This window comes from Onychomys torridus, chromosome 11 (assembly GCF_903995425.1).
Source record: "Onychomys torridus chromosome 11, mOncTor1.1, whole genome shotgun sequence".
In the NCBI taxonomy this organism is placed as follows: domain Eukaryota; kingdom Metazoa; phylum Chordata; class Mammalia; order Rodentia; family Cricetidae; genus Onychomys; species Onychomys torridus.
Genome location: NC_050453.1, coordinates 41,379,874 through 41,407,610, shown reverse-complemented (window position 1 = coordinate 41,407,610; position 27,737 = coordinate 41,379,874). Strand labels below are relative to the sequence as shown.

Sequence of the window (27,737 nt, the reverse complement as noted above, 5' to 3'; positions counted from 1 at the left end):
TAAGAGGTGCCTAATCCAGTGTCTCACATACAGTAGGAGCTTAAAAACATAGTTAACACTACACTAATAGACTATTAGTGTTAGCGCTATACTAGTAATTTACCCCTGAGGCAACATCCTTCAGGCCTTCAAAGTTAGCATGGGACTGTTTGATGTCTCCAAATGCAAACATGACTAATTTAACTCACATTCTAAAATGTCTAAAATAACAGCACTGGGTTTTAAAAGTGCCTTGCTAGAATGAAAACACCTGCCCCAACATCTACCTTATAAGCTGGGCTCAGGGATTGTGAACAATTGGCTTTGGATTTTTTTTTTTTTTTTTTTTAATGTATACAGTGCTCTGTCTGCATGTGTCCCTGCAGGCCAGATCCCATTACAGATGGTTGTGAGCCACCAGCATGTGGTTGCTGGGAATTGAACTCAGGACCTCTGGAAGAGCAGTTGGTGCTCATAACCACTGAGCCATCTCTCCAGCCCAACAATTAGCTTTAAAGATGAACAGCCTTCAGGTTTGTGTCTCAGGGCTCAGGTAGATGATCTCTACGTGCCTCTGAGGGTGCAGGAGGTGTCAAAAGGATTCATAATTCAAATTAAGCCAAGATAGCTCTCATGTGAGCCTCCCTTCCTCCATGTGTGTGTGATGTGTGTGTGTGTGTGTGTGTGTGTGTGTGTGTGTGAACACGTGCATGCATGCACATGCATGCTAGGGATATAGCTCAATAGTAAAGAAGTTGCTCAGCATGTGCAAGGCTCTGGATTCAAGCCTCAACATCATAAACACACACACACACACACACACACACACACACACACACACACATGCATATAAACACATTTTAAAGACTGGAAATATGCTAATCAGAGTAATACACTGTCATAGCTATGTAAAAACGTAATGAAAGGAGAGAACAAGCCCACTGAGACTGAAGCCCACACACCTCAAGAACTTGGGTGTCATGAGGGGAAAAAATGAGCACACACAGTGCATTTTAAATATCTGTGAAAGGCTAGCAGGACTTAGATATGTGACTCAAAAGAAGTGATGGCCACTCAGCATTGTTGCTGGGACCATAGCCATCACCTAAGTAAGCTCACTGTGGGCTGGGGAGAACTCAGTGGACAAGGCACTCCTGTGTGGGGATCAAAGTCTGAGTCTCCAGCACCTGACTCTATTTTCAGTGTTCAGGATGCTGAGCTACATCTCAATCCATACTGTTTTATTTGGGGACAAGGTCTCATTACACTGTACAGACTGCCCATGAACTTGCTCAGGAGCAAGTCGGCTGGCTAGCTAGCTGACATGGGAGCTCCTGTTCAGTGAGAAACCCTACATCCCCGGTTAAAAAAATTGGACAACAATCAAGGAAGATACCCAAGATTGGGCTCTGGCCTCCACACCATGCACACCAACCCTCACACACTCATGCCTATATACCTGCAGACATAATATACCCCCACATATACACACCTCATCTGCACACACATGGACATGACATAAGCTCACTTCTAAATTTATGAGAAATCATTTTGAAGACCAAACTACATTGAGCATCGTTCAACTGTTGGCTTCATTTACTGTTGTGGGCTAATCTTTCTGTACACCGTAAAGACATGTCTCTGCCTAAGGCACCTTCTGATTGGTTTAATAAAGAGCTGAATGCCCAATAGCTAGGCAGGAGAGGATAGGTGGGACTTCCAGGAGAGAGAGGAACTCAGGGGTTAGAATCTCAGTGTGCAAGAGATGCCAGCAAGACACTGAGGAAGTCAGATATACAGAATGGAGGAGAGGTAAAGAAACACACGGCAAAACATAGATTAACAGAAACAGGTTCATTTAAGTTATAAGAGCTAGTTAGGAACAAGCCTAAGCTAAGGCCAAGCTTTTGTTATTAATAATAAGTTTCCAGGTCATTATTTGGGGGCTGGCAATCCAAAAAAAGTCCAACAAAAAGACAGATTATAATTTACTACACATGAAGTGATGGCAATTTTTTTCTTTTTTAAGATTTTTTTTTCATTTGAAATAGCAATTTTATTGCTATTACAAATTCTTTCAAGTAATTACTTGAAAATGGAAATGATCTTGTGGTTGATTTGGGAGACTATGAAATCACACAGAAAATTAAAGTAGACCTGTAATTCCACCTACTTGGGAGGCTGAGGCAGGAGGATTGCAATCCCAAGGCCTGCTAGATTACAGAGCAAGTTTAAGGACAGTCTGGGTAGCTTACTTAATGAGACCCTGACTCAAAGTAAAACAATCTACAGAGGTAATTGGGATAAGTTCAGTGACAGGGCACTTGCCCAGCATGCACCGGGCTCTAGTCTCAGTCTTTAACACCCCTTCCTCAAACCCGGCTGCTGGTTTAGTGATGCATAAAGCCCAGGTATAGTTAAGAACACGTAGGGGAAACAGTTTCTTCTGCCAGTGTGTCCCTCAGCCTGGGCAGCTGGACCTGAGGCTTTAGTTTCTTCATCTCTCCAGCAGGAATGTGGGTGTGTGACAGGCACAGCCTGCCAGGCCATGAAAATGTTTTGGAAAGTATAAAGCATTAGTCAGCCCTTAGGAAATCCAGGTTTTCTGGGGGACCTGGCTGCCTTGAATAGAAACTCAGCATTCTGATTTTTTTTTTTTCCCCATTCATATGGAAGGGACAGGAAGGACTTGTTCTGGGGACAGAAGACCTGGATTACATTTGTACCTCTCAAAGTTCCTTGTTGGGAGATTTCAGGCTAATAAACTTAATAACTTTCTAGGTTAACTTCTCCACTGTTAAAGATACTTTCAGGCCGGGCAGTAGTGGTGCACACCTCTAATCCCAGCACTTGGGCGGCAGAGGCAGGTCTATCTGTGAATTCAAGGCCAGCTTGGTCTACAGAGTTAGTTCCAGGTCAGCTAGGGCTACACAAGAAATCCTGTCTCAAAAAAACAAAACAAAACAAAACAAAACAAACAAACAAACAAAAGGATACTCTCAGATATTCAATGCTAAAGTGGGGTTGTTAATAATAAGTAAAATGTTAACAAATCATTTTAGGTTCATATATGGTCACTACGAGGCTTCTGTTGTGCCAGGATTTTGTTTTCATTTTTTTGTTTGTTTGTTTAGTTGTTTGTTTGTTTGTTTGTTTGGTTAGTTGGTTGGTTGGTTTTTCAAGACAGGATTTCTCTCTGTGTAGCCCTGGCTTTCCTGGAACTCACTGTGTAGACCAGTCTGTCCTTGAACTAAGAGATCTGCCTGCCTCTGTCTCCTAAGTGCTGGCATCAAAGGTGTGTGCCACCACCACCCTACCCCCAGGATATTATTTTATTATTTATCTCTTTTTACTTTTTGAGGCAGTTTCATGTAGCCCAAGCTGGCCTTGAACTTGCTATGTAGCTGAGACTGATCTTGAACTCCTGGTCCTCTTACCTCTACTTCCTAAGTGCTGGGATTACAAGTTTGTGCTGTCACACCTTGGTAGGATATAATTTTTGAAAAGGTCAGTGTTCCAGGTGGTTGGGACCTCAACCTCCATCTCCATAAGAACATCTATTATTGACTATACTTTGCTAACCTGTCTACCACGTGCTTAATTATTCCTGCACTATAATGTGATGCAAATACCCAGATCACCTTTTCTCTAATGGGAATGTTAGAGCACTGAGAGGTGACACCGTATGTCCCAAGTGACTCAGAGGTAGCCACACAAGCAAGATCTGAACCTGGACTGTCTGGCTCCCAAACCCACCACTATCAGCTGTGGTACGAGCAAACCTAGGCTAAAATCTTTGCTTTGCCCCTTAGTTCTGCACTCTTGCAAAGGCATCTTCCTGTCCCTTCTACCCTAGTTTCTGAAACGGAAACCCTGTTCAGATGGTTATCTGTGAAGGTTAATTAATTACTGAATAAAAAGCACTTTCTACCAGGCTCCACCCCACCAGGCTCCACCCCACCAGGCTCCACCCCACCAGGCTCCACCTCCCACCAGGCTCCACCCACCACCGCCTCCCCTGAAGTCCCAGATGCCTCCAGAGAAGACATGTTTCCTGAGGCTGGGCGAGTGGGAACCATACAGAGAGACAGATGAGAAAGCTTTCCTCTGCCTCTCTGTCCAGCAGCTCATTCCTTGTCTCCTCTGGAATTAGAACCTTGGATTCTGCCAGGCTTTGCAGGGGAGCCCACTGAATCTGACGACATCCTCACTGACCACCTTGTGAGGACCACTCAGCTCCTGTGATGTATTGTGAAACTGCTTGTTTGAAGGGGATCTTGGCTTCCCCAAGAATCTCAAATATCCATTAAAATAGAACAAGTTTTCTCTTGTTTTTCCTTTATGAAGTCCATGTGAGAAGTGTCATGATGAGAACTGAAAAATCTAAGAGGTTCTGGATGTTGGGTTAACTAAACACATAACTAAACAGACTGGATTTGGACTACACCATAGCAAAAAACCCAGGTGAACCTGGGACTGACCCCAGATCTATATCACCCCAGGGCATTCCAGTTTTCTAGAAAGTTCCTGACACACTCCACTAACAACTCATCTTGGCTTCACCGAAACCTGCTCAATTGCAGAGTCTTCCAGCTGCAGCTGTGAATTGGTTCCACACAGCTACACTGAGGCAGAGCCACGCTAAGGTGCTACACTTTAAGTTATGCTCTTGAACATTTTCCAACAAGGAGAAGCATCAAATGCCAGGAAAGATAATAGACAAATGAGGTACCAATAAAAACCTCCGCATGCTTATAGACCTGTCCTTCCCCTGATGCATTTACTAATGTGTGGATTGTCTACCTACCCACGATGAACACAGCCCAATGTGGGCATCTATCTCTGTGTACAACAGACACCTACAGTTTAGAACACTGGAGGAGACACCGAAAACCAATAATCCCTAGCTGCTAACACATAACAAGGCCACAGAAACAGGTCCTTACAATCCACCTTTTCCCTCCTTTTTGGTTTTTGACACAGGATCTCATGTAACCTAGGCAACTCTGTGTGTCTGAGGATGACCATGAACTCCCGATCCTCCTTCTACCTCCCATCGGCTAGGATTACAGGCGGATGGTAACACCCAGTTAATCACTCTTCTCAACAGCCTGGTCAAAACAATGGTGGATGTGAAGAACTGTCACTGAAAGTGACCAAGCTTCCTTTGTCCCTAGGTCACAGAAAAGTTAGCAACCGGACTCTCAGGTGTGGTAACATTTATCTGTGATTCCAGCTCCTCCTTCAGCAGGAAGATCAAGAAGGAGAGGCCAGCCTAAGCAATTTAGGGCTTATCTCAAAATTACAAACATCTAAAGGGCGTATAGCTCAGCAGTAGAACACTGCCCAGCACGTCCAAGGCTCTGTGTTAAATTCTCAGTACCGAAAAGAAGGTATGTGACTCTCCTCACTAGAATTCACACTAGCGGCACTGAAGACCCTGCTCCTCCCATGACTCCCAATGTTAAACATTTCCTCCCAGGCAGGAATTGCTACAACGACCAATGTCTGGAGAGAGGAGGGGGGGACGACCCAGTGGTGCAACATCTCCCTCTTGGCTTCCTTGTTCCCTGCTCCTTCCTCTTTCCCTTCCTTCTCTCTGCCTTCCCATCTGTCTCCTTGCTCCTTCCTTCACCCTCTCCCCACCTACCTTTGGAGTGGCAGTTGCAGGGTAGGCAGCGGTCTCTCTCTCGCTGCCGGTAAAACCCCTCTCTGCACCTCTCACAGTGAATCCCAGCCGTGTTGTCATTGCAGTTGAGGCAGCGGAACCCGTGGCCCGTCTGTCGCTGGAGTTCCTGGTCAAAGATGCACTGTCTGGATTTCCCATTGCAGTCACAGACTAGGGGAGAGGGGAGAGAGAGGGTCAGAAGCAAGCAAAAACTTCGGAATATTCCCCCCAGGTGGTTATTATCAAGTATGCAGGAACTACTACATGTTGACATCAATTACTCAGAGAAAAGAGTCTGGCCAGTGGGACAGACTGAGGACTCTTGTTCCACCTAAAGGAAGCAGCAATTACATAATGCCAGGGTGATCGCTGTCTGGGAAACATGAATTCAGGGTCACCAAATTGTCCAGTTACATAAGAGAAGCCAAAAGGCCTGGTAATGTTTTTAATGTGAAAATTCATGGTCTGAATATCTGCAGAGCATTCATTTGGATCACTGTGTAAACAAACCAACAGAACGAGTCAACAAGCTAAAAGAGAACTGCCAGGCATGGACTTTCATCTAACTCTCTAGCAGCTCATGATGTCCACTATGGAAGACATTCATTTGTCTCTCAACAATGTCAAGGCTGAGTGGCTGATCTGGCCACCTGGACTGTTGGGATAATCTTTTTTGAACACTGTGTGAAGATAAGCCTGTGTCCTTCCTCATTTTTTCTAAGGCACCTTCTGATTGGTTTAATAAAGAGCTGAATGGCCAATAGCTAGGCAGGAGAGACTAGGTGGGACTTCCAGGAAGAGATAAGAACTCTGGGAAAGAATCTGAGGCAGAGGATTTGCTGCCAGACTCAGAGGAAGTCAGATATAAAGTACTGAGGAAAGGTAATGAGCCAAGTGACCAAATGTAGATTAATATAAATGGGTTAATTTAAATTGTAAGAGCTAGTTTAGAATACGCCTAAGATAAGGCCAAGCTTTCATAATTAACAAAAAGTGCCCATGTTATTATTTGGGAGCTAGTGGTCCAAAGCAAGTCCGACTATACTGGACTAGTTCCTTCTCATCCTCACTAGTATCTTGTACATCCCTCCGAAAGCCAATTGTCAAAGAAAACCATCATACAATGTCAGCCAATTCTGTGTGGGGTTCTAAATAGCCAACACAGTCACACGTGGAAATAATTGGCATAGTATCTGACATACAGTAAAAAAACAAAAACATTTTAATCATGGTTTATAAGAAAAAGTGATGGGCCCTGAAATCAAAAGAACAGAACATTTCTTTGAACAAATTTCCTTTCCCTCCTGGGCTGTGACTCAATCCCAAGGCTCTGTGTATACTGGTCAAGCACTTTACCAGTGGGCTGTATCCTTTGGGCAAATCACTTCTACTTACGCATCTGGCTTCCTCCTCCACAAGTGTGGAGCAGGTCGGCTCCCTGCCACCTCTGGAGGGCCTGTCTGAAGAAGGACCAGCCAGCGCCCTGACCTGAACTCTTTTTCTTCCCTCAGAAATAACAGGTGAAAAACAACACTTCAGGTGAAGAAATTTGACCCAGTAAAGAGCTGGGGTCTGGGGGCAACCTTTCCACAGTCTTCATTGGCCAGGTAGCCTTGGTGTGCGAGGCAAAGCCTTGGTGCCTGTGAAGCTGTTTCTGGAGTATCCAGAATTAGGATTTAACCAGAGTAATAACCATAAAGCCAGCGAAGGGGCCCCATGTGCTGAGCAGCTGGCCTGTGCAGGCCCCGTGACCGCAACCTATTGCCATCGATCTCATTGGCTCCCTAAATATGTAACATCAACCCAGAGCCACTCGGTTTCAGTTATTTTAAATTTTATTATACCCACGGTATGTGTGCATGCTAGTCCATGCAGGTAGAGGACAGAGGACAACTTCTGGAAAATGGTTCCTCTTCTTCCACCATGTGGGACCCAGGGATCAAACTCAGGTCCTCAGACTTGGCAGCAAGTTCCTTTAACCTACAGAGCTATCCTGCCACCCGAACTGCTCTGTTTCCGGGACTTTACATCCATTAGCTCAGCTCATTCTCGTAATAGTGTTTTAACCTCTCTGCTTAGGGGATGGGAAGATGAATACTTGGGGGGGGAGTGGTTTACACATCCCCTTCTCGAGATCTAGTCTGGCACAGAGGTTCCTGTGACCTCTTCTGGAATAGCTCTTAATCTTGTAAAACACACACACACGCGTGCACACACACACACACACACACACACACACACATACACACACAACTACATGCATTGTTTATACAAATCATTTTATATATTTTTGCATGGCGGGTGGAGTGTCTCACACACACAACAAACATGTGGAGGTCAGAGGTCAACTGACAGCAGTCAGTCATTTTCTTTCACCATGCGGGTCCTGGGGATCAAACTCAGGTTGCCCCACTGAGTCCTTTCACTGGCTCACGTGTCTTGTCCGAGTAGTCTTACGTCTACCTCTCTGGGAGTCTCACCATGCCCTACTTCTTCTCCTTTTCTATTGTTTTTGTTTCTCTGTGCAGCTCTGACTGTCCTGGAAATTGTTCTCAGATCTTCCTGCCTTTACCTCCCAAGTGGCCCAAACCCCACTTTTCAATCGCCTTACTTAAAAGACAAAAATTGACCATGGTACTTCAAGGCCTGAGCTGTTCTATTGCTAGACACCTTCATTCTAGGGATAAAAACCAACATTTAAGTTTACAGCGTACTGAATTTGTTTCCAATTAAAAACTATTGTTTTTCTGTTTTTCCCACAGAACCATTGCCAAGCCCAGTCTTTCCCAGCTAATGCTGGTGAAACTGATTTTTAAAATCTCCAGCAGATGTGCCACACAGCTGTCATGTGCTGTGAAATTTCTACCAAGGAATGGGTGTGCCCATCACACGTGTTGTGGACAACAGGCTTTTCCACTGCACCATCCAATGAACCAGTGCCCTCCCTGCTCCATGCCTCCTAAGATCAGTCTCCAAGCAATGCACACTTCACTCTGCTTTTCTCATCCAGAGCAGACTGTTGTTTTCTTGAAACAGGGTATCATATAGCCCAGGCCTACAGGCAGGCCTGGAACTCACTAGGACATGAAAACGACCTTGTGCTCTTGACCCTTCCGTCTCCCAAGTGTTGGGATAATAGGATTCGCCAGCGCATCCCTTCGGCAGACTTCACCTGAGGAGTGTGTTGGCCTTGAGGGTCTGCATTGCTTGGTAATTTAGTGAAGGTACCCCTAGTAGCTTTTGCCCCAGGACTCTGAAGTTCCCTGGCCGGGTTAGGGTTCCACTGAACTGCACTGACACAGTATTGAGGCTTCGAGCACTCACTCACACACAGTGAGAAGAAAACTCATCCTGTTTCTTTTGCAAAGAACTATTCTTTGTGCCATTGGCCTATACTTGAACCATGGTTTCCTTCAGATTTTCTCCTTCGACTGAGATCCCTATGATTGAGTTATAAGAGCAAGTAACCAATGATTACTCACTCTCATAACTGTGAGGGGGGAAAAAAAGCAAGCAAGCAAACAGAAAACAAAAACCCTCATTTTAAATTCTAGAATATTCTTGCAACTGGGCTTAATAAAATGAACACAATACAGTTTGTATGAATCTCTTTCATTTAGGGGTCATTTCTTACTGTCTACACCATGAGCTCACTGGTGGCCACAGGGCATCCACCAGGCTAGACGTAGGCTAACAGGCAGAGGGGCTATGCCAGCAGACCTAGGGGGAAGTAGCATTCACCTTCAGAGGACAGCAGCCAGCAGCCAGCCAGGGTGAAGGGCCGTTGTAGTCAGGGTTTCCATTTATACTTTTCAAAGAAAATAGAAACCTGGGTTTGCATAGGAAATCTATGGAATTTTAAATGATTGCTTTAAAAACAAACAAACAAACAAACAAACAAACAAACACATCTTTCAAGTATTCTTTATGAAACAAAGCTGTGTTAAGGGTAAAGTAATGTTCTTTGCCCCTTCTAACAGACAGGAAATGTGAAAAACTAAAACCCTGGGTACCACATAGCACTAGGAACTAGTCCACAGCAATAGTTTAGTATTTGTGAATGAACCAATAAATGGATGCTCTTTTGAATTTTAGGCAACTTGTTGCTGAATGTGGTGGTTCACACCTATAATTGCTACACTTGGGGAGCAGAGGAAGGGTCAATGGGTGTTCTTGGCCAATCTGGGCTATATAGTTCCAGGCCAGGCCAGCCTGAGCTACAGAATGAGATGGGGGGGGGGGCTAGCTTTAGATGTAAAGTGGGCACGCTTAGTAACCTGTGACTCTGATTGGTATGGGTTATGCCCACCCCTTTCTCTTAATGATGCATGTGGTAGCCTAGCTCCTTTACCTGCACATACTATGTAAACACACCCCTCTTGAGACAATGTACCCAGTTACCTTGGGTACACACACACATATACAGAGAGAGAGAGAGAGAGAGAGAGAGGGAGAGGGAAAGAGAGAGAGAGAGAGAGAGGGAGAGGGAGGGGGGGAGAGAGAGAGAGAGAGAGAGAGAGAGAGAGAGAGAGAAAGCACTATATCAGCTTACATGTACACCCTTCTCTGAGCAATAAGAAGCCTCTCTTCCTCAAAGAGCCATCAAACTAAGACAGCTTCTATCCAAGCATATTCTCTATCTTGGTGCATCTAGGTATGAGAAACGGAAAGACTGATCCAGCCCGAGCTGGTTTTTGATACATACACAGTAAGGCAAACTGTGTCCCCAAGTGAATTTTCAGGGAAAAGCTTTTATTGACCATCCCTATGTGTATTGGGCATACATATGATTAAAATTAGATGCATTATGGGAAAGGACGCGCACAAATAGAAAATGATTTATGACCTAACCAATCAAGAGAGAGCTGCTTCGGTTACGCCCTTAGTAACCAAGCCCCTCCTTCTTCTGAACTCCAAAAGGACACTGCAAACAGTAATCAGGGCATGCGTGTCTTCACTTGTGTGGTCCAGTGCTCCTTGCTGTGTCTTCTGACCTTTCCTGTTGCTTTGCTTTAAATAAAGTTTCTTTTGCAGATCTCTTTGAGCTGTGATTTCAACTCCTTGAATAAGAGGCCAGGTACCTGGAAGCACCTGACCCCAACACCACCCCTGGAGACAGATGTCTGCACTTCTACCATTTAAAGAGCTCCATCAGCCCCCATGTATGTGCACACATAATAAAAATACAAAATACAAGCCGGGCGGTGGTGGCGCACGCCTTTAATCCCAGCACTCGGGAGGCAGAGGCAAGTGGATCTCTATGAGTTCGAGACCAGCCTGGTCTACAGAGCGGGATCCAGGAAAGAAACAACAACAACAACAACAAATATAAATTCAGCAGTCACTTTTCCCTAGTCTTCTCCATGGGAGTCCAGTTTAGCTCAGTCTACCTACATGAACAGACCTATATGCAATCCCCTAATAGATTCTGAAATAAGAGGAAATTCTAAAAACGTCTCTATTGTTAAACTTTTCCTTCCCTTGTGTTTAGATGTGTTTGATTTTTAGGCCTGGGAAATTTTTTTCACTTTTATTTTTCAAATTTGTTACTATTCTTCCAAACTTTGACCCGGCTTCAAACATTATAAATACACCATCCAGCTCTCATCCGGAGGCCTTGAACATGCTTGCGATGACCACGCAAGTTAAGACAAGAGTCTTGGGCGTCCCCTGAGTCAGCAGCAGACTGTTTACCAATAGTCCTTCCACTCATCCACTCTGAACAAATCCACACTGAGCATCTACTATGTGCCGGGTCATCCCAGCCTCCAGGATCCTGCAACAAACAAAGTCAGCAGATGCCCCAGCCCCCAAAGGGGCATCAGAGTCTGGGTGGCAGACAACCAAGACAAATGAGTAACAGAGAGAGCATATCAGGATAGTGATGTTTATTAAGGGAAACTATATGAACCAGGAGACATAAACAAACTTAAACGTGGATGGAGACTAGAGAAGGAAGAGAGGGTTGGAAAGCGCCATATGCCAGCTATTGATTCTTCTTTTTAGTTACTGCTTGCCTGGCGTATGTTCTCTGCTCATGTGCTGCTGGTTGCAGTGACTTTCTGGTAGATTACCACAAACATAAAACATAACCAATGACTCCCTATCATTTTGCTACAGGCTATAAATCCTTTCTTTCCAAAGTACCTCTTGGGTAGATTTTGTTGTTTCTGTTTTGAGCTGGAGCTCACTGTGTAGCCCAGGCTTGCTTCTAAGTTGAGATTCTCCTGCCTCCGCCTCCTGAGTGCTGGGATTTCAGGTGTGTGCCACCATGCCCCATCACACCCTCCTGAGTGCTGGGATTTCAGGTGTGTGCCACCACTGCCCCATCACACCCTCCTGAGTGCTGGGATTTCAGGTGTGTGCCACCATGCCCCATCACACCCTCCTGAGTGCTGGGATTTCAGGTGTGTGCCACCATGCCCCATCACACCCTCCTGAGTGCTGGGATTTCAGGTGTGTGCCACCATGCCCCATCACACCCTCCCGAGTGCTGGGATTTCAGGTGTGTGCCGCCATGCCCCATCACACTGATAGATTGTAGTTTCCCTGATTCTTTTTCCTCTTGTGTTCTTAGCCAAGGAAATGCACACCTAAAGAAATGTCATTTATTTCCTCTGTGTGTGTGCATGTGTGCGTGGGTGTGTGTGTGTGCACACGCGTGTGTCTCCCAGGCTGGCCTAGAATTCACTATGCAGCCATGGCTATAGCAATTCTTCCACCCCACCTTCCCCCAATGCTGGGGTTTCGACGGTGAGCCGCCATACCTGGCTTTTTTTCATTGATCTAACCAGTACCACTTGTTATCCAACAGGGAGACGATACTGGGTGCTTGGACACTAATACTTCCTGAGTCAGGAAGATTTCATAAAAGAGCTACTAACTTTATATTTTCCCAAAGGTGATGTTGAATACGTTTATAATTTGTGTATATCCATTAAGCACTTATCACATTACCCATGTTTTCCGATTTTCCTGTGAGCCGACTTGGGTCTAGGAGTTGGCATTAAGATATCATTACAGGGGCTGGAGAGATGGCTCAGTCAGTAAAGTGCTTGTTATACAAACATGAGGACCTGCGCTGGATACCCAGAACCCACATTAAAATTATGGGTGTGCTGGCACATGCTTGTAACCCCAGCATTGAGGAGGCAGGGTTGGGTTCCTGGGGTTTGCTGGCCAGCCAGCCAGCCTAATCAGTGAGTCTTTAGCTAATGAGAGATTGTCTCAAAAAACAGCTTCCAAGAAGCAATATGGTCCTCTGATCTCTACATGCATGTAAGTACACACATGCAAGTGCATACAAACACAATCACACAATTTAAATATATATACATGCCTACATAAAGATAGCTAGACAGACAGATAGAGATACGAAAGATTGCATCAGAAAACACAAATTCAGAATTGGCAAAAATGGATCAGCAGGTAAAGACACTGTGCCATCCAGCCTGACAACCCAAATCCTGTCCTTGGAACCCACATTGTGGAAGGAGAAAAACGCCTCTCATAAATTGTCCTCTGACTTGCATGCATGGGCTATGGCATGTGCAGGCCCTCACACACATACACACAGAAACAAAAACTACTGAAAAAAAAAAAACAACAGAAAATAAAAAACCCACATGAAGCCCGTGGGGCTCAAAGCTGAACTGTTGCTGTTGCTACATCCCAGTCAGTTCTTCTTGGTGTGTTCATTCACACCACACTCTTGCCAAGCCAGAAACACCTCTTCAAATTTCATCTGCTTCTCTATCCTCTCGCTCCAGCTCTTGACAGCCAGTCAGGTCTCCCCACAGATAAAGGAATGCAATTCATCAAGTTCCCCTCCAGCCCTAAATAAACACTTCGGAACCGGAATCACTTTACAAAGATTTTCACATATTTCTCCAAGTCTAGTAAAGTGTGGGTGGCACTTGCGTCTGGCCTGCTGCGTGCTATGTATTACAGTGATAACTGTAATAGCTCAGTCGCTGACCCTCAAGGTGCTTCTCAGGAGATCTCCAGGCAGCTAGATGTGGGCTGATCCACCCACTACCACCCACACTCTTCAGGATCAAAGGAACTGGAAACCCTCTTTAAACAATGGAGCCAGGAGCCTGGAATCCCTCTGGGCTGTTCCCAGCACTCCCACCCCTCACTAAACATGGCCCCTGACAAGTCAGGACAGGAAGTCAAGGGGCAAAGGCTGTTTCCAAGCCGTAGACTTAGGAGAATGGAAGGAAACTGAAAATGTTTCCTAGGGCTGTCCTTGGGGCAAGGCTGAGGAATACCACCAGTGGTGGGCAGGTTCATCCAGTCAGTATTCTTTTCAAACTTTCCATTAAAAAATATATATATCACCTTTTGGAACAAGCAGCTACCAGGAATTGTAATAACTTGGCAAACCTATGATCACCAGTGTGATGAAGAGCCTATCTATTGTGCTAAAAACAAGCTCTGGGCCAGGTGTGGGGGGTGCATGCCTGTACTTCCAATAATCAGGAGGCTGAAGCAGGGGGACAGCTATGAGTTAGAGGTGAGCCTGGTCTACAGAGCAGAATCTGTCCCAGACAAACAAACAACAAATCCCCACAAAAGAGATAACATATATACCCAGCTTTTCACCATGGCTACCTCATTTCTACCTCGGGGCAGTGTGTGAACATTATGCTTTCTGGTGCCTTAAAGACAATAACAAAATGAAAACACACAAACTCCTTTGAAAACCCTGTATATTTGGCCCATGTCAGCCCCTCCTTTAACTCTCTTTCTGTAGTTCCCTGGGCCTCAACATCTGGATCCTTGCACGAATTCCGGAACCCTAAGCTCTATGCTACCTCCAGCCTTCAGATTCGCCATTTCCACAGAACTCACAGGGTGCTCCAAGATACATCAATCAGATTATGCACTTCCCTGCTCACAGCCTGCAGCGACTTCTCTCTGAACATGGGAAGCGATCCTCCTCACGTGATCACAGAGCTCACCACTTCCATCTACGACATCCTATCTGTGACCATTACCCAGTTCATCTCCAGAATCTTTCTCTTCTCTGTTCCAGCGGTACCTGGTCCAGTGCCTGGCACTGATGTTGCTAGGATAGATGCGATGGATAGATGCATAGATAGATGGACAGAGAGACGGAAGAGAGCAGAAAAAGAAGAGGGAGGAAGAAGAGGGAGAGATATAATAAAGGCAGCCTGGCCCTAAGGAAAGCCAGTCAAGGAGCTTGCTGCCAAGCCTGAAGACCTGAGTTCAATCCACAGAATCCATGTGGAAAAAAGAGAGAAACACCTGCTACAAGTTGTCCCCTGACCTCTTTACATGTTTGCCATAGCATGTGCACAGCCACATATGCACACATACACATAACACACACACATACAAATAAATAAATAAATAAATAAGCAAATAGTGTAAAAACAGAAAAGCCCAATAAAAACCTCAGAATTCTCCCACAAGTCCAGAAATGCGCTTTGACATTTCCCAAAATGTAGGGCTGGGGATGTAGCTCAGTGGTCCAGTGTCTACTAGTGTGCACATGAAGACCCCCTAGGTTTCACCCCAGGAACTGCACAGAAACTTCTCCAACACAATACACATGGCTGTTGTTTCTCTCTGGTGTTCGTTGTGAAAACAGCTCATGTGTCAACACAAAAACATCCACAGTGAGATGAGCAAAGAATCCGGAGAGGAAGGTGTTTTTGATTAACGGAAGGTCTGGAACTTTCTGGCATGTTGCCTCTGACACCAGAGGAGCTATCCCTGTCCCAGGCTCACCATCTCTGCCTGGCCTGTGAGACAGGAGCTACCAGTGGGCAGCCAGCCAAGGGTTGTGTGGAGGAGGGGCAGGGGTGCAGCAGGCTGAGGGCATGAGCTCAGCAGGCCCTGATGGGGCAGCCTGCCACGTAAGCAATACTACCTCAGGAGCTAGGCATCTCAGCGGCAAGTTTGAACCTGACTGCGTGTGCTGGCCAATGCGAGCCTGGCTGTTCCCGCTGCCATTTCAGCTGCTGGGTACAGTTCTGCGTAAGTTACAGTAATCTCCTGTGACTGGATCCAAGCGGGAACGTTTAAGGTTGACACCTAGTTGTCTTCCTTATTTAGGGAAAGGTGCCTGCCTGCCTTCTGCCTCCTCCGCTGCCTTCTGGGTTCCCTTTCTGGGACATCAAATCCCAGCCCTCCCCCCCCATTTCTCAAACCCTCTTAGATGGTGTGAGGTCATACTAGCATGTTTCAGGCTGGCACTTCATCTCCACAACCAAGCCTTGTTGAATCCTACCTTTGCTCAACTCCAAACATTGGTTCCCCAAGCCTCGGCCGTGTAGACTCCTCCCTTTGTATCTCCCCTGGCCATCCCATTCAAGACAAGGGTTTTCATAACTGTAGGTATCACCTTGTCAACAGTTCCCTGGCCCAATCCTCATCCCCGACTTCAGCCATCCACTCCACTTCTCCAGCTGGTTCTGTCTTTGGACAAAACCCAACAATAAACTCATAAACCAAGCATGGTGGCAGACACCTATAACGCCCGTTCTTGGCAGGCTGAGGCAGGTGGAACTGGAGTTTAAGGAGCCAAGCTGGGCTACACGGTGACACCTCGTCTGAAAACAACAAATAAGCAAACAGATTACAACAAAACCTCACTGCTTCCAAGTCAGATGGCTGGAAGCCATCCTCAGCTGCTGCTAGCCTGTTCCACACTGGAGTTTAACCCACCAAACAGCTCAAGTCCACCCAAGTCTGTCTCTACTATGGACAGTCTAGATCCAATCCTGAACAACCCAGAATTGATGCAGCCTTCTGACTGGACTCCATGAAGCTTGTCTCACTTCCTTCCACTCACTCAGCAGCCAGGAAATCTTGTCAAAATATAAATTGTTGGGGCTGGAGAGATGGCTCAGAGGTTAAGAGCACTGACTGCTCTTCCAGAGGTCCTGAGTTCAATTCCCAGCATCCACATGGTGGCTCACAACCATCTGTAATGAGATCTGGCGCCCTCTTCTGTATTCATAATAAATAAATAAATCTCTTTCAAAAATTAAAAAATATATATAAATTATCTCCGCTCCTCTGTTTAAAACTCTTTAGTGCTATTATTTTCTTCTAAGATTATACATTGGAATTCTTTCACGCTGCCTATAAAGATGAACATGGTCTAATCTATTTCTTTTTTTAAATAATTTATTTTTATTTTATGTGCATTGGTGTTTTGCCTGCATGCATATCTGTGTGAGGATGTCAGATGTCCTGAAACTACAGTTACAGACAGTTGTGAGCTGCTGTATGGGTGCTGGGAATTGAACCTGGGTCCTCTGGAAGATCAACTAGTGCTCTTAACCACTGAGCCTATTTCTTTTCAGCCTAGTTTCACATAATGCCCCCAATTGACCTTATCTATCTATCTATCTATCTATCTATCTATCTATCTGTCTATCATGCATGTATGTATGTATCTATCATGTATATATGTATTTATCTATCTTTTGTAGTAAGGTCTATCTATCTATCATGTATGTATGTATGTATGTATCCATCCATCCATCCATCCATCCATCTATCCATCCATCCATCTATCCATCTATCTATCTATCTATTGTGTCAAGGACCAAGCCTAGACAGCTAGGTGACTGGTCTAGCACCAAGCTAACCTCAGTCCTTTCATTCATTCTTTTATTTTGACAGGATCACACACACTACCCAGAGTAGTCTTGAACTTGCTCTATAGCTCAAGCGGGCCTTGAAATTGTGTTCCTTCTGCCTCACCCTCCTGAGGAGCTGGGTTTGCAGGACTTCCAGCAGTCTGGCTTATACTATTTAGTTGAAATCTTTCTTTCCTCTGCTTCTTACAATTCTTGCTTTGTAAAAGGAAACCATCATGGGGAGTCAGGAGTCAGGAGTTAAGGCAAGAAAATCTCAAATAGCTCTTCACTTTGTTCAAAGAAATTACACTAAACATTCTATGTTAATTTATCCTCTTGGACACCATGCCCTACTTCTGAGGCAAAGGACTGGTCTCCTGTAAACTAGCGCCCTTTTATGCTCAGCAGAAGCAACTATCATCTCCATCTCCAAGAACTCGCCTATCATGAGGTCCTGAGGAAGAAGCCCGTCTGGACTGAACTTGGTGAATAAGGATTAGCTGGAGAGCATTTACTCCCTTTCAAAACAGCTGCCACAGGCTGGCTGAAGTAGAAAAACAATGGTCAAAGGTGTCCTTTCAGTAGGGATCTATTCTAATGTGTCCTTAAATTTATTTTACAAATATTCAAATCATACACTCTTTATGAAACCCAAAACAAAATATACCCAGCAGCTGTCATTTGGTATCAACCTCATTAGAATCTTTGATCCTGTCTAAAAAAAAAAAAAAAAAAAAAAAAAACCAAAAACAAAACCTGTCTTCAAATCTAAGCTACTTAAGATGAAAATATTACTTTCTACCACACTTAGGTGTGATAATGAGATGTTCATAAAGATTTCCTAGTTTTAAAATCTCCTCTACGACATGTCTCTTTCTGACATTTAATGTGATCCTCAATTTAAGTAGATGAAACAAAGTATGAATATCTCATCCTTCACACTGATCTTGAACTTTATGGCTTAGTGTGTGACTATTTCCAGTTTAATCCTTTTAAAGACTGACATTACTACAATAAGGGTATTTCCCTCACTAAGAAGCCTGTAACGGAATTCCATTTTCTCTCTCCTTTTTTTTTAAGTTGCATTTTAAGCCAGCATGGCCCAAACTGCTGAGAAGTCCCTTGTTTGATCCACGTGCTGCCCATGGTGGGTGAGGCCTCAGCAGGAAGCGCTCCAGAGCTCAAAGGAGGTACCTACTTTCACTACCAGTTCACTAGATAGATGTAGTATCACAGCCTAGGCTGGGAATCACGTGTGTGGCTCGCGGTGACTCAGCCTGATGACCTGGAGTTCTCACCTGAGCCCAGGAGACAAATATTTCTCCCAAGTGCTTTATTGTTTTTGTGAGCAATAGGACCAGACATACATGTCAGCTACGGTTTCTGGCCATCACTACATTCCTTTACATAAACACTTAAATAAGGGCGCATCTACAGGCAACCGTTATACTTCTGGGTTTTAACAAAAGAATGGCTGCGATTATTGTGATTTACAAGGCTGGAAAATGGGCATGAAATGTATTCGTAAGATGGCTTTCTGTAAAAATCCGATTTGAAAAATATTGTTCTCTCTCTCTCTCTCTCTCTCTCTCTCTCTCACCTACATACACAAATAAAATATTTTTAAAAGCTTCCATAATCCCCTCTTATGGCTAAAAAGGGATATGTGTATAGGTTTGGTTGTTTTTTGTTTTTTAGAATGAGAAATAAGTCAAGGAGCTACCTTGGGAATGGAACATTCATGTACAAGTGCCCTCTTGCTAACTATAGGGTTCTAGCTAAGGCAATCTTGGGTGTCTTGGCTTCCCTGTCATACATGCATTATACTTGCTGAACCCAGCTTGGCTCTGCCCAGTCATGGGAATCCAGGCAATGACTTTACCTCCCTGATTATCATCCTCCTCTCTTATAAAACAAGAGGTTGTGTGAGACCCCTGGACCGACTCTCAATCAGCGTCTGACACACTCTCATTCAGTCATGTGGGACTAAGCAAGGCCGCTCCAGGATGAACAGAGCTCCTGCTTCACTGCCCTGAATTGGACAGGGACAAGCATTTGGCTCCAGGAAATAACAGAGATGTGTAAACCTTTGTTGTAAGAAGTCTTCCTCATAAAGTGCAGCTCAATGTTTAGACATTTTGTCTAACTTTGAGCTAGTTGTGGGATGTAGTTTGGCTGCAAATTGATTTTTTTTTCCCAACATAGAAATTCATATTCTCAAGTTAAATAAAAATAAAATCTGGAAGAGATACAGTTGGAGTTCTGTAACTGGGCTGCAATGTCTGAGGGAGGCCAGGATACAGACCCTTGGCTCCCAGCTCTCCAGCTCTCCTCTCCTGCAGCAGAAGGAACTCAGGCTTGGGTTGGCCACAGTTAGAGGAATAGCCTCCACCCACTTCTCCGTAATGTGAAGAAGCATGTTTGTTCAGCAGGAAGGAACGTCTGTAGACACATAGTCACCCACAGACACCAAAAAAGACAGCTTTTGGTTTTGGAGATGATTCAAACATTACATCATCTTTCTGGGGTTTATGTTACAACACAGCCCCAGAAATGCTTCAGTAATCTGTTAAATTTCTTTTGTGACTAAATTAGAGAATTCCAGAATCACAGGGCTCCTATTTTTGCACTGGTCTGAGATCGATGATTCGGGTCTTGTCCTTTGCCTTGCAAATTTCCCCAAGAAAAAGACAATGTCGGTCTGGTTGAGCTACTGAGGACTTAAACAGGAAACATACTCCCAGGATTGCCTCAACACGGTCATTTCATATCCTGACTTTCCAATAAACTCCATCACAAATCAACAGTTTCGTGGACCGCTAGAACTAAATCAGTGCCCCAGTTCAGGGGACCAAAATGAATGCCCCCAAAGGACTTCCCTGTTCACACTGAATCCCAACTCTCTATTCCTATTTACTGTATGGATAAACTTTTTATTTTACCAAAAATGATTCCTAGGGGAGAGGAGTGGGCATTGAAGTCCTTTAAAAATCTTACATACTGCAGAGTACTTTCTCAATGACTTGGGTGTTATCTGGGGGAGACTTTAAGCTAAAAATGACCTCACTCGATATACTGGATACTTACCAGTAAGAAAAATACCAAATCACCTAACATAACAGTGTCCCTTATCTCACAATCGTGAGTGTTGGAAGTTGTCATAAGTAAGTTCAAGGTGACTATGCTGTGAAGATTACAATGTGCTCCCCAAATATTTAAACCTCCTGTTTTGAAAACTCAGCACTTTGAATTGACAATAGAGAGATTCAAAGCCAGGCACAGTAGCTCATACCTAGATCTCCAGCACTCAGAAGATGGAGACAACAGGGTCATGAGTTCAACCTGGACAACACAGTGAAACTCTATCTCAAAAAGAAAAAAAAAATATTTGAAGAAAGAAACTGTGTGGAAGCAGCTTTAGGAAGGCAAGCATCTGAATTCTGAAGATGAATGGAAAAAACTTCATGAATGTAATTCTTTCATGAAAGGCAAACTAATCAAAACTAAGTATATTGCTTTGTACATTATATGACTTTAAATATATTTGTGTGGCTTATTTACTAAGTCAAACATAAAGAGACAGATAACTGCTACACACACACCACTAAATGTTTTTGGAATCAAGCTGGCCCAAACCAGCCAACGTTCATCAGGAAGTACAAGGCCACCTTACATGCTTTGGGCATGTTCTGAAGAGTGTGGGGTGGGCATTGATAAACCAGTACGTGATGTGTTCTGGTGGACAACAGAAAAGCAAGAAGGACTTATTCGAGAGCCAGTGCTGGGGTTCTAATCTGCTTTAGGTTTTTGTCCACTGTTTTCCCCATACTGTTGGGTAAATCCTGAGCAGACTTCAGCCTGAACAGCAGGGATGCTCAGCACCTTGGGCTGTTGAAAGGAGAAGAAAGAAAAGCCCTGGCAGTCCACAGAGATCCAAAGTGACAGAGGCTCACAGATGTGTACCTAGTGCTCACCAGGTTCTCCAGCTTTACCTCCTGCGTTCTTTCTTCTCAGCTGTTCCCTCCCACCGGCTCTTGCTTGGATTATTGCAATGGCCTTTTCCTCAGCTCTCCTCACTTCACACCACTCTCTTAGCCCTGCAGTGGCTTCCCTCAAACATGAACACAACCACACTGTTCCTGTTCACCAGCTCTCTGCAACTCTGCTTTGCTTCCAAGGCATCATCCTATTTACACAGCCTGGAGTGGAAGGCTCTTTGTAGCAGATTCACAGCTACTTTTCTATCAAGTTCCTCTCTGTGTCTCCCTCGCCTCCAGCCACACCTCCCCCAGAGCTATGATCCAGACCTTTAGGGACACATGCCACAATCTCTCACCCAGCTATGGGACACCAAATGAGAACTTTTGTGTTTCTTACTGATCTCTGGGCATCTGCATTCTCTGCACCTGTACTCCTGGTTCCGGACTCTCTAAAAAAAAAAAAAATGTGGACCCCAGCTGTGCAAGGCAGTTTATGGTAACCTTCCTTTCACCAAGTCTAAAAGTCTGCATAGCTCTAATGCTTTCATTTAGGAGCTGAAGAAGACTCCAAGCAGCTGAAGAGCCTGAAAAGTTACTGAGAGTGTGCTGTGAATAAAGATTTTGAATAAGGATGACCCCATAGGCTCATATATTTGAATGTTTGGTTTCTAGTTAGTGGACTGTTTCAGAAGGATTAAGAGGTGTGGCCTTGTTGAAGGAGGTGTGGCCTTGTTGGAAGAGGTGTGTCACGTGGTGAGGTTGGGAAGACAGGGGTGGGGTTAGGGGGTGGGGGGTGCTTTGAGGTTTCAAAATCCTCTGGCCAGACTGTCTCTCTCTGCCTGCTGCCTACCAACCAGGAGGTACTCTCAGCTTCTGCACCCTGCTATAATGCTAATGGACTGACCCTCTGAAACTGTAATCAAGCCCCAATTAAATGCTTTCTTCTATAAGCTGCCGTAGTCATGGTGTCTCTACACAGCAATAGAATGTTAACTAAGACAGGCATTAACAAGTGAATAAACAAAAAATTTTGCCAGGTCAGGCTGACTCTAAAGCTGATGTTTTAACTGAGACCAACCCTGTAAGTCTTGGTAATTATCTCTTTACCATAATTTCATCTGTAAGAAAAAACTAGGAAGCAACATCACTACTTCAGACTTCCACAGCCCAGAGGAGCCTCAGGCACAGGTCACTTTGGATCAGGACAGGTACCATACTTTTAGCCCAACTCCTAGTACATCCCAGTGTGCCATGAATGGAAAAATATGAATGATCTACCATAATGACAAGTTTTTCATAGTCTCACTTGGCCCCCAAATGAAGTTCTTTGAGGAGAGAGCATAATATCCCAATCTGTCTCCAAGGAAAGGGAAAATGTGAATATGAATCTCAACAGCACTTCTGACTTTGTGTCTGGATGGGATGCTCGGATACAAAGTCTGCTATGAGAGAACACAGTGTCCCAGATGTTGACGCTGACTATTAAATAATTGGTGGCATCCTATTTATTTGTTTTTGTTATCTAACATGAACACACACATATACATTTAATTATAGACAAGAGGAAAATTGCTGTAATGGCTACCTACCCTGTAAAAGAAAAAGCATACATACAACATATAATATATATTTTTTTTTCTTGTTACTTTTATAATGTGGTCAAAAAGGCTCCAGTTTAAGAACCCGGGGATCAAAGGCTCTGCCACTGCCAATGGCTGCTTGGGTGGCCTTGTGCAAACACACTGCCACTCACTCACCTTCTCACTCAAAGGACACTTAGTGGTTGGGTTGATCCATACACAGTTACTTTTAATTCTAATGTTCAGAGACTATTTTTGCTCTTAGGACGCTTTCTAATAAGTTTCAACTAACTTACCCTAACTCAAAAGGAGCCCACTCTACATGACCAGTTTCATATATATATTTGTAAAATGAATACACACACACACACACACACAAATATAAGGCACACAACATGTTTTGATACACCTAGTAAAATGGTTACTATAGAAAACGATCATATCTATCATTTCACAGTTACCCCTTTTCAGTGACAATTATACATAATCAGTGCACTGTGGCCTGGGATCCGTGACAGCTGGGGTGCCTTCTAAAGCAGGAAGCAACAATAACGTGAACGTGGGGTAATTAGAAGAAAACACCTCTGCTAAGTGTCAGGGACCAGCCTCGTTATGTGTCATCTTAGTTCACAGGGCATATACCTATGAAAAACAGTTGCTAGGTTCTCACAAAGTTTTGTTTACATGAACTTAACTCCTCAAGACATGACAGCCACTGGGTGCCCTAGGGAAGAATAAAATGATACTCAACGTTTGAGTCCAATAAACACCTGGGGGGGTGAAACTGATGTAGAAAGCAACATTTTTACAGAAGTTTTGAGGATTACTAAAATGCTTCAATCCACACTCCATCTCAAAAATACAACACAGATAACAGGGGGATTACAGAAGGTGCTGTCGTGCATGGAAAAAAATCCCACCCGACACCCTCCGGTAAATATACAGGGGACTGTTTAAAGACCAGCTCGTCAATGTTTGAACGCGGCAAGGCGAGGGAGTGCGGGGGTGGGGGGCATCCCTGGTGCAAAAGAAAAGAAAGGGAGAGAACTGAAAGAACGGCTTTGAGGTGAGAAAACCCTTGTTTGGCACAACCCATCGGGCTTTTTAACTCCGGGGGCTTTATGGAAAACTCGGTCACTTTAAAGCCCATCTCGGAAGGAGCCCCAGGTAGGAAGTAGGGCACTCTGCAGGGATCCTTGAGCTGACCGAGTGAGACTCCTCCAGGAGAGTTCAGACAGGGAAGGGCACGCTGCAGGCGCCGTGGGAGCACTCACCTTCCCTCCTGGAGGTGGCCTGGGCTGCGGGCAGCAGGAGGACGACGCCGAGGCAGCAGCTGAGCCAGAGCGCGGGCATGGCCGGGGTGCGCTCCGCCGCTGCGGGTGGCTGCCGGGCGCCGAGTCCTCGCCCCGCTCTGCCTTCCTTTTACCTCGATCAGGTGGTTTTATCGACTCTTCTACCTGACTCAGTCCCGACAGGAAGAGAGCCCGTGTTTCGGGGCGTGACTCACCTGTGAACAAGGAGGACCCAGCCCTCCGAGGCAGACAAACACTCAGCTCGCGCCGAGCAGTAAACCGGCTCGCTGCGGCCCCCCGCACCCCCCCTCCGCAACCCGGGCGCACACCTGGCCCCGCCGAGGGCGTGGTGCAGAGGCTGCGGCTCACAGATCCTTCTGGAATGCGCCACAACCCCCACAGCCCTTCTCCCGGGGTGGTCCCGGGCAGAACTCACCGTGGAAGACAGTGGCCGCCCCCTTCCTCATACTGGGGGAGCGGGGCGGAGGGGCAGTCTCAAGGGCACAGACGCTGATCCAGAGTCTGAGTCAGAGTCAGAAGCCCCCTCTGCTCTGGTCTAAAAGACAGAGAGGCAGATTAACCAGACCCAGGGTCCCAACAGGATCCTCCTCTTCACTCTCCATCTAGGACAACTTTTTTCTGAGATACTGCAGGTATACACATCACCTATTTCTACTTCACACCTAACCCCCTCCCGCTTCTCTACCCGCCCCCTCACCACAGTACCAGCAGGGTGGACCAACGATTCCTCTCCTGGGTCTACCTACCTTAACCTTGAGCTAAGAACTAACTCCCGAAGGCACTTGTTGGCAGGCCAGGCCAGCCTCCCACCAAGACTGGGTACCCTACTTCTGATGTAGTACCTAGTTCACAGCTGATGCTCAACAAACTTTCTGTTCATAAGAAAAAGGACCACAATCTCCTACTCTTTTGACATCTCAGGGCGTTATTTATTGGTCATGCCATGTCTCCCTGGAAAACGATAAGAGTGTTTGTATCAGCTAAGTCCACGGGTGCTAGTTGGAGTGAGTAACACCCAGTGGGGGGAGGGGATGCAAATCTTGGCATGCCCTACACGGTTCTGGAGACTTCTAAGGAGAATGATTTAGGGGTGACTGTCAGAGAAGGCTTTTGGTTCCTGCTAGAGATTTAAGAATCACCAGTATTTATATAGACACAATGTATCCATCACAACCAGTAACCCCTCCCTTTTCCCCTGGTAAGGGCTGCCGAGGCCCTCAATAAATACCTAGTCACTGACTAAATGAATGACTGTACTAGAGACCGTTCTGTAGCTGACACTCTAAGAAAACAAACAATGTAACCCACCCATTATTGTCAAAGGTGTGAGAATTCCCATTTCTATATGTGATAGGGGCCAGTGTGAGCTGACTGGGAGAGCCATGGATGGCTTTGTAAAGAACACAGAGCCTGAACTAGATACCTAGTTATAACCAGGGACTGGATAAAGTATCTAAGAACAGCAAAGGCAAGACGGGGTCCTGCAGACTGGCTGATATCACCTCTAAAATCGAGCAGCAGACAGGAAATTCTAATGTTCTCACTCCAGACTTGATTCTTTTCTACAACACTGCACAGATAATATGAAGATTCTTCTCACTCAAAATCAGTGTCCAGTTACTGCTCACACTTCAGCTCCTAGAGACCGGGGATCCAGAATTCTTCCTTCCAATAGTTGCTACAAGGTGGAGAGAGAGACCCTGTTTCTAGGTGCCATGATCCATGCGTGTCCACCCACCCACTGGAAAACAGTGAGACTAATTGTGTCAGCCAAGTCCCAGTTCATGGTGTGGGAGGAGCAAGGGCTGGGGCCATGCAAAATAGAATCTTAAAGACAAAATGTGCCTTTTAAGCACAGATTTCCATCATTTGTTACATCTCGGATGTGGGAACAAATATTCTCATCTACTACCATTTTTATAGTGATAATAATAATATCATAGAGGCTTGTCTGCCATTCACTGCTCTAAGTCTCTGTTACATATTAGCCCTTTCAATATTCAACATAACTCTGCGAATGAGATAGACTATCAATATCCCCATGACACAGGCCTGGAAAGGTTAGGTAAAAAGCTAAAAATGGCAAAGCCAAGATGCAAAGCCAGGCAATCTAGCTCTACCGTTCACACACTGTTTGACAGTCAGATTAAAAAGCACCATAAAGAAAGATAAGTTCACAATACTGAATGAGCTGTGTGCAATCAAAGGTTAGTTATCAGCAGCCATCACAACATGGCCAGATTGAGAACCGTTGGCATGCATCCAGAAAGCCGAGTCACACAGGACTCTGCACAAATCCTTGTCCCCAGACATTAGCTCTGAAAGGACCCACTGGTTACTTGGACAAGTATCTTAGGTCCAGATCAACCAGCACCTCATTTCTGTGGACAGTACAGGATTCCACGCCACCAGGCAGCCATTCTCCAGTCTGACTCAGTTTCCCCTCTTCGCTTATGTAAACAGCCCCTAACCTCAGGCCTGAGTCCTCTGCTCTAGCTTCATGCCCTTTATTCAGGAACAGTATCCGCCCCCTGGACTAGCTTGAGAATTCTCCAGTGCATCACTGGAGCTCAGAGGACTCCAGTGGTCAAAGTCAAGGCTCCGGATCCCGAATCCAGACCCTACCTTCATCATGATCAAGGCAATGTACTTGGTTTTCTCTGAGCTTCAGTTCCTTCTACCATAAAATGGAGATAGTGATAAGACCCTTATCTAGTGGGGTTACTGAGAAATGCAGATGAGTTCATGATGGAGCTAGGGCTCAGAACAGCACCGGGCACACACCACATTCTATGCCCTAAACTAATATTTTTTCACTGCTTCGACTGTTTAGTGGCAGTGGAGGCACAGCTACTGTCACTGGCCAGTACCAGCCTTCCCTTGCTGTACACTTAACTAACAAACCGCATGAGGAAAGCGGATGCTTTGCTTCAACACTTTTGCTAACTGGTTTTAATTTTAGCTTTGAATGTTGGGAACCTCTTTTCCTAGTTCATGTCTCTTTGGTCACCCAAATTTTCTCAGCTATTAACTAACTTGCATCTTTACCGTACATGCAGCTGTCTGCCTCTGCCCCACATCCCCTCTGTCCCTCTTTCCCCAGCTGACCTTGAACTCACAGTGTAAGGAAGGATACCCCTCAATTCCTGATGCTCCTGCTCCTCCTCCTCCTAGGATTATAGGCTCGGTCCACTCTGCTTCTCTAAAGCTGGAAATTTTCATACACAGGTTTGCGTGCCTAAGGTTCAATGTTCCCATTTAGAACTTCACTGAGAGTGGACTGAGGTCTGACACTTCAAGCAAAATATAAGGAGAGGATGGATTTCACTGTATCATTATGATTTAGCTTAATATGTGAATTTCAAAAAGGCAACAAAACTTATTTGATTTTTCTGTTTGATAAATATATCTTTTTTTTTTTTCTAAATCCAGACAAAAGTCAAACTGATCCTCCCCTGCAGTGCAAAAGAATAAACTATGGATCCATAGGAAGCATAGAAGACTCTCAAAACACTGTGCCCAGTGGAAGAATGCAGACACCGAAGAACCCATGTGATGCATTTACAGGAAATTGTAGAAAATGCACAATTTTAAGG

The 27,737-nt window shown here is 45.0% G+C and overlaps 1 protein-coding gene across 1 annotated transcript in view; it reads right to left on the bottom strand.

Moving 5' to 3' along the window:
• Window positions 1-24,296, bottom strand: part of Lamc2 (laminin subunit gamma 2) — a 62,953-nt gene extending 38,657 nt beyond the window's left edge. Inside the window, exons 1-2 of the mRNA XM_036202473.1 lie at window positions 24,103-24,296; window positions 5,630-5,818 (exon numbers count right to left, since the gene is read on the bottom strand). Coding sequence (XP_036058366.1) covers window positions 5,630-5,818; window positions 24,103-24,181 — 268 coding nt within the window. The 5' untranslated portion in view covers window positions 24,182-24,296. The remainder of the gene's footprint in view (window positions 1-5,629; window positions 5,819-24,102) is intronic.
• Between the last annotated feature and the right edge of the window lie 3,441 nt (window positions 24,297-27,737).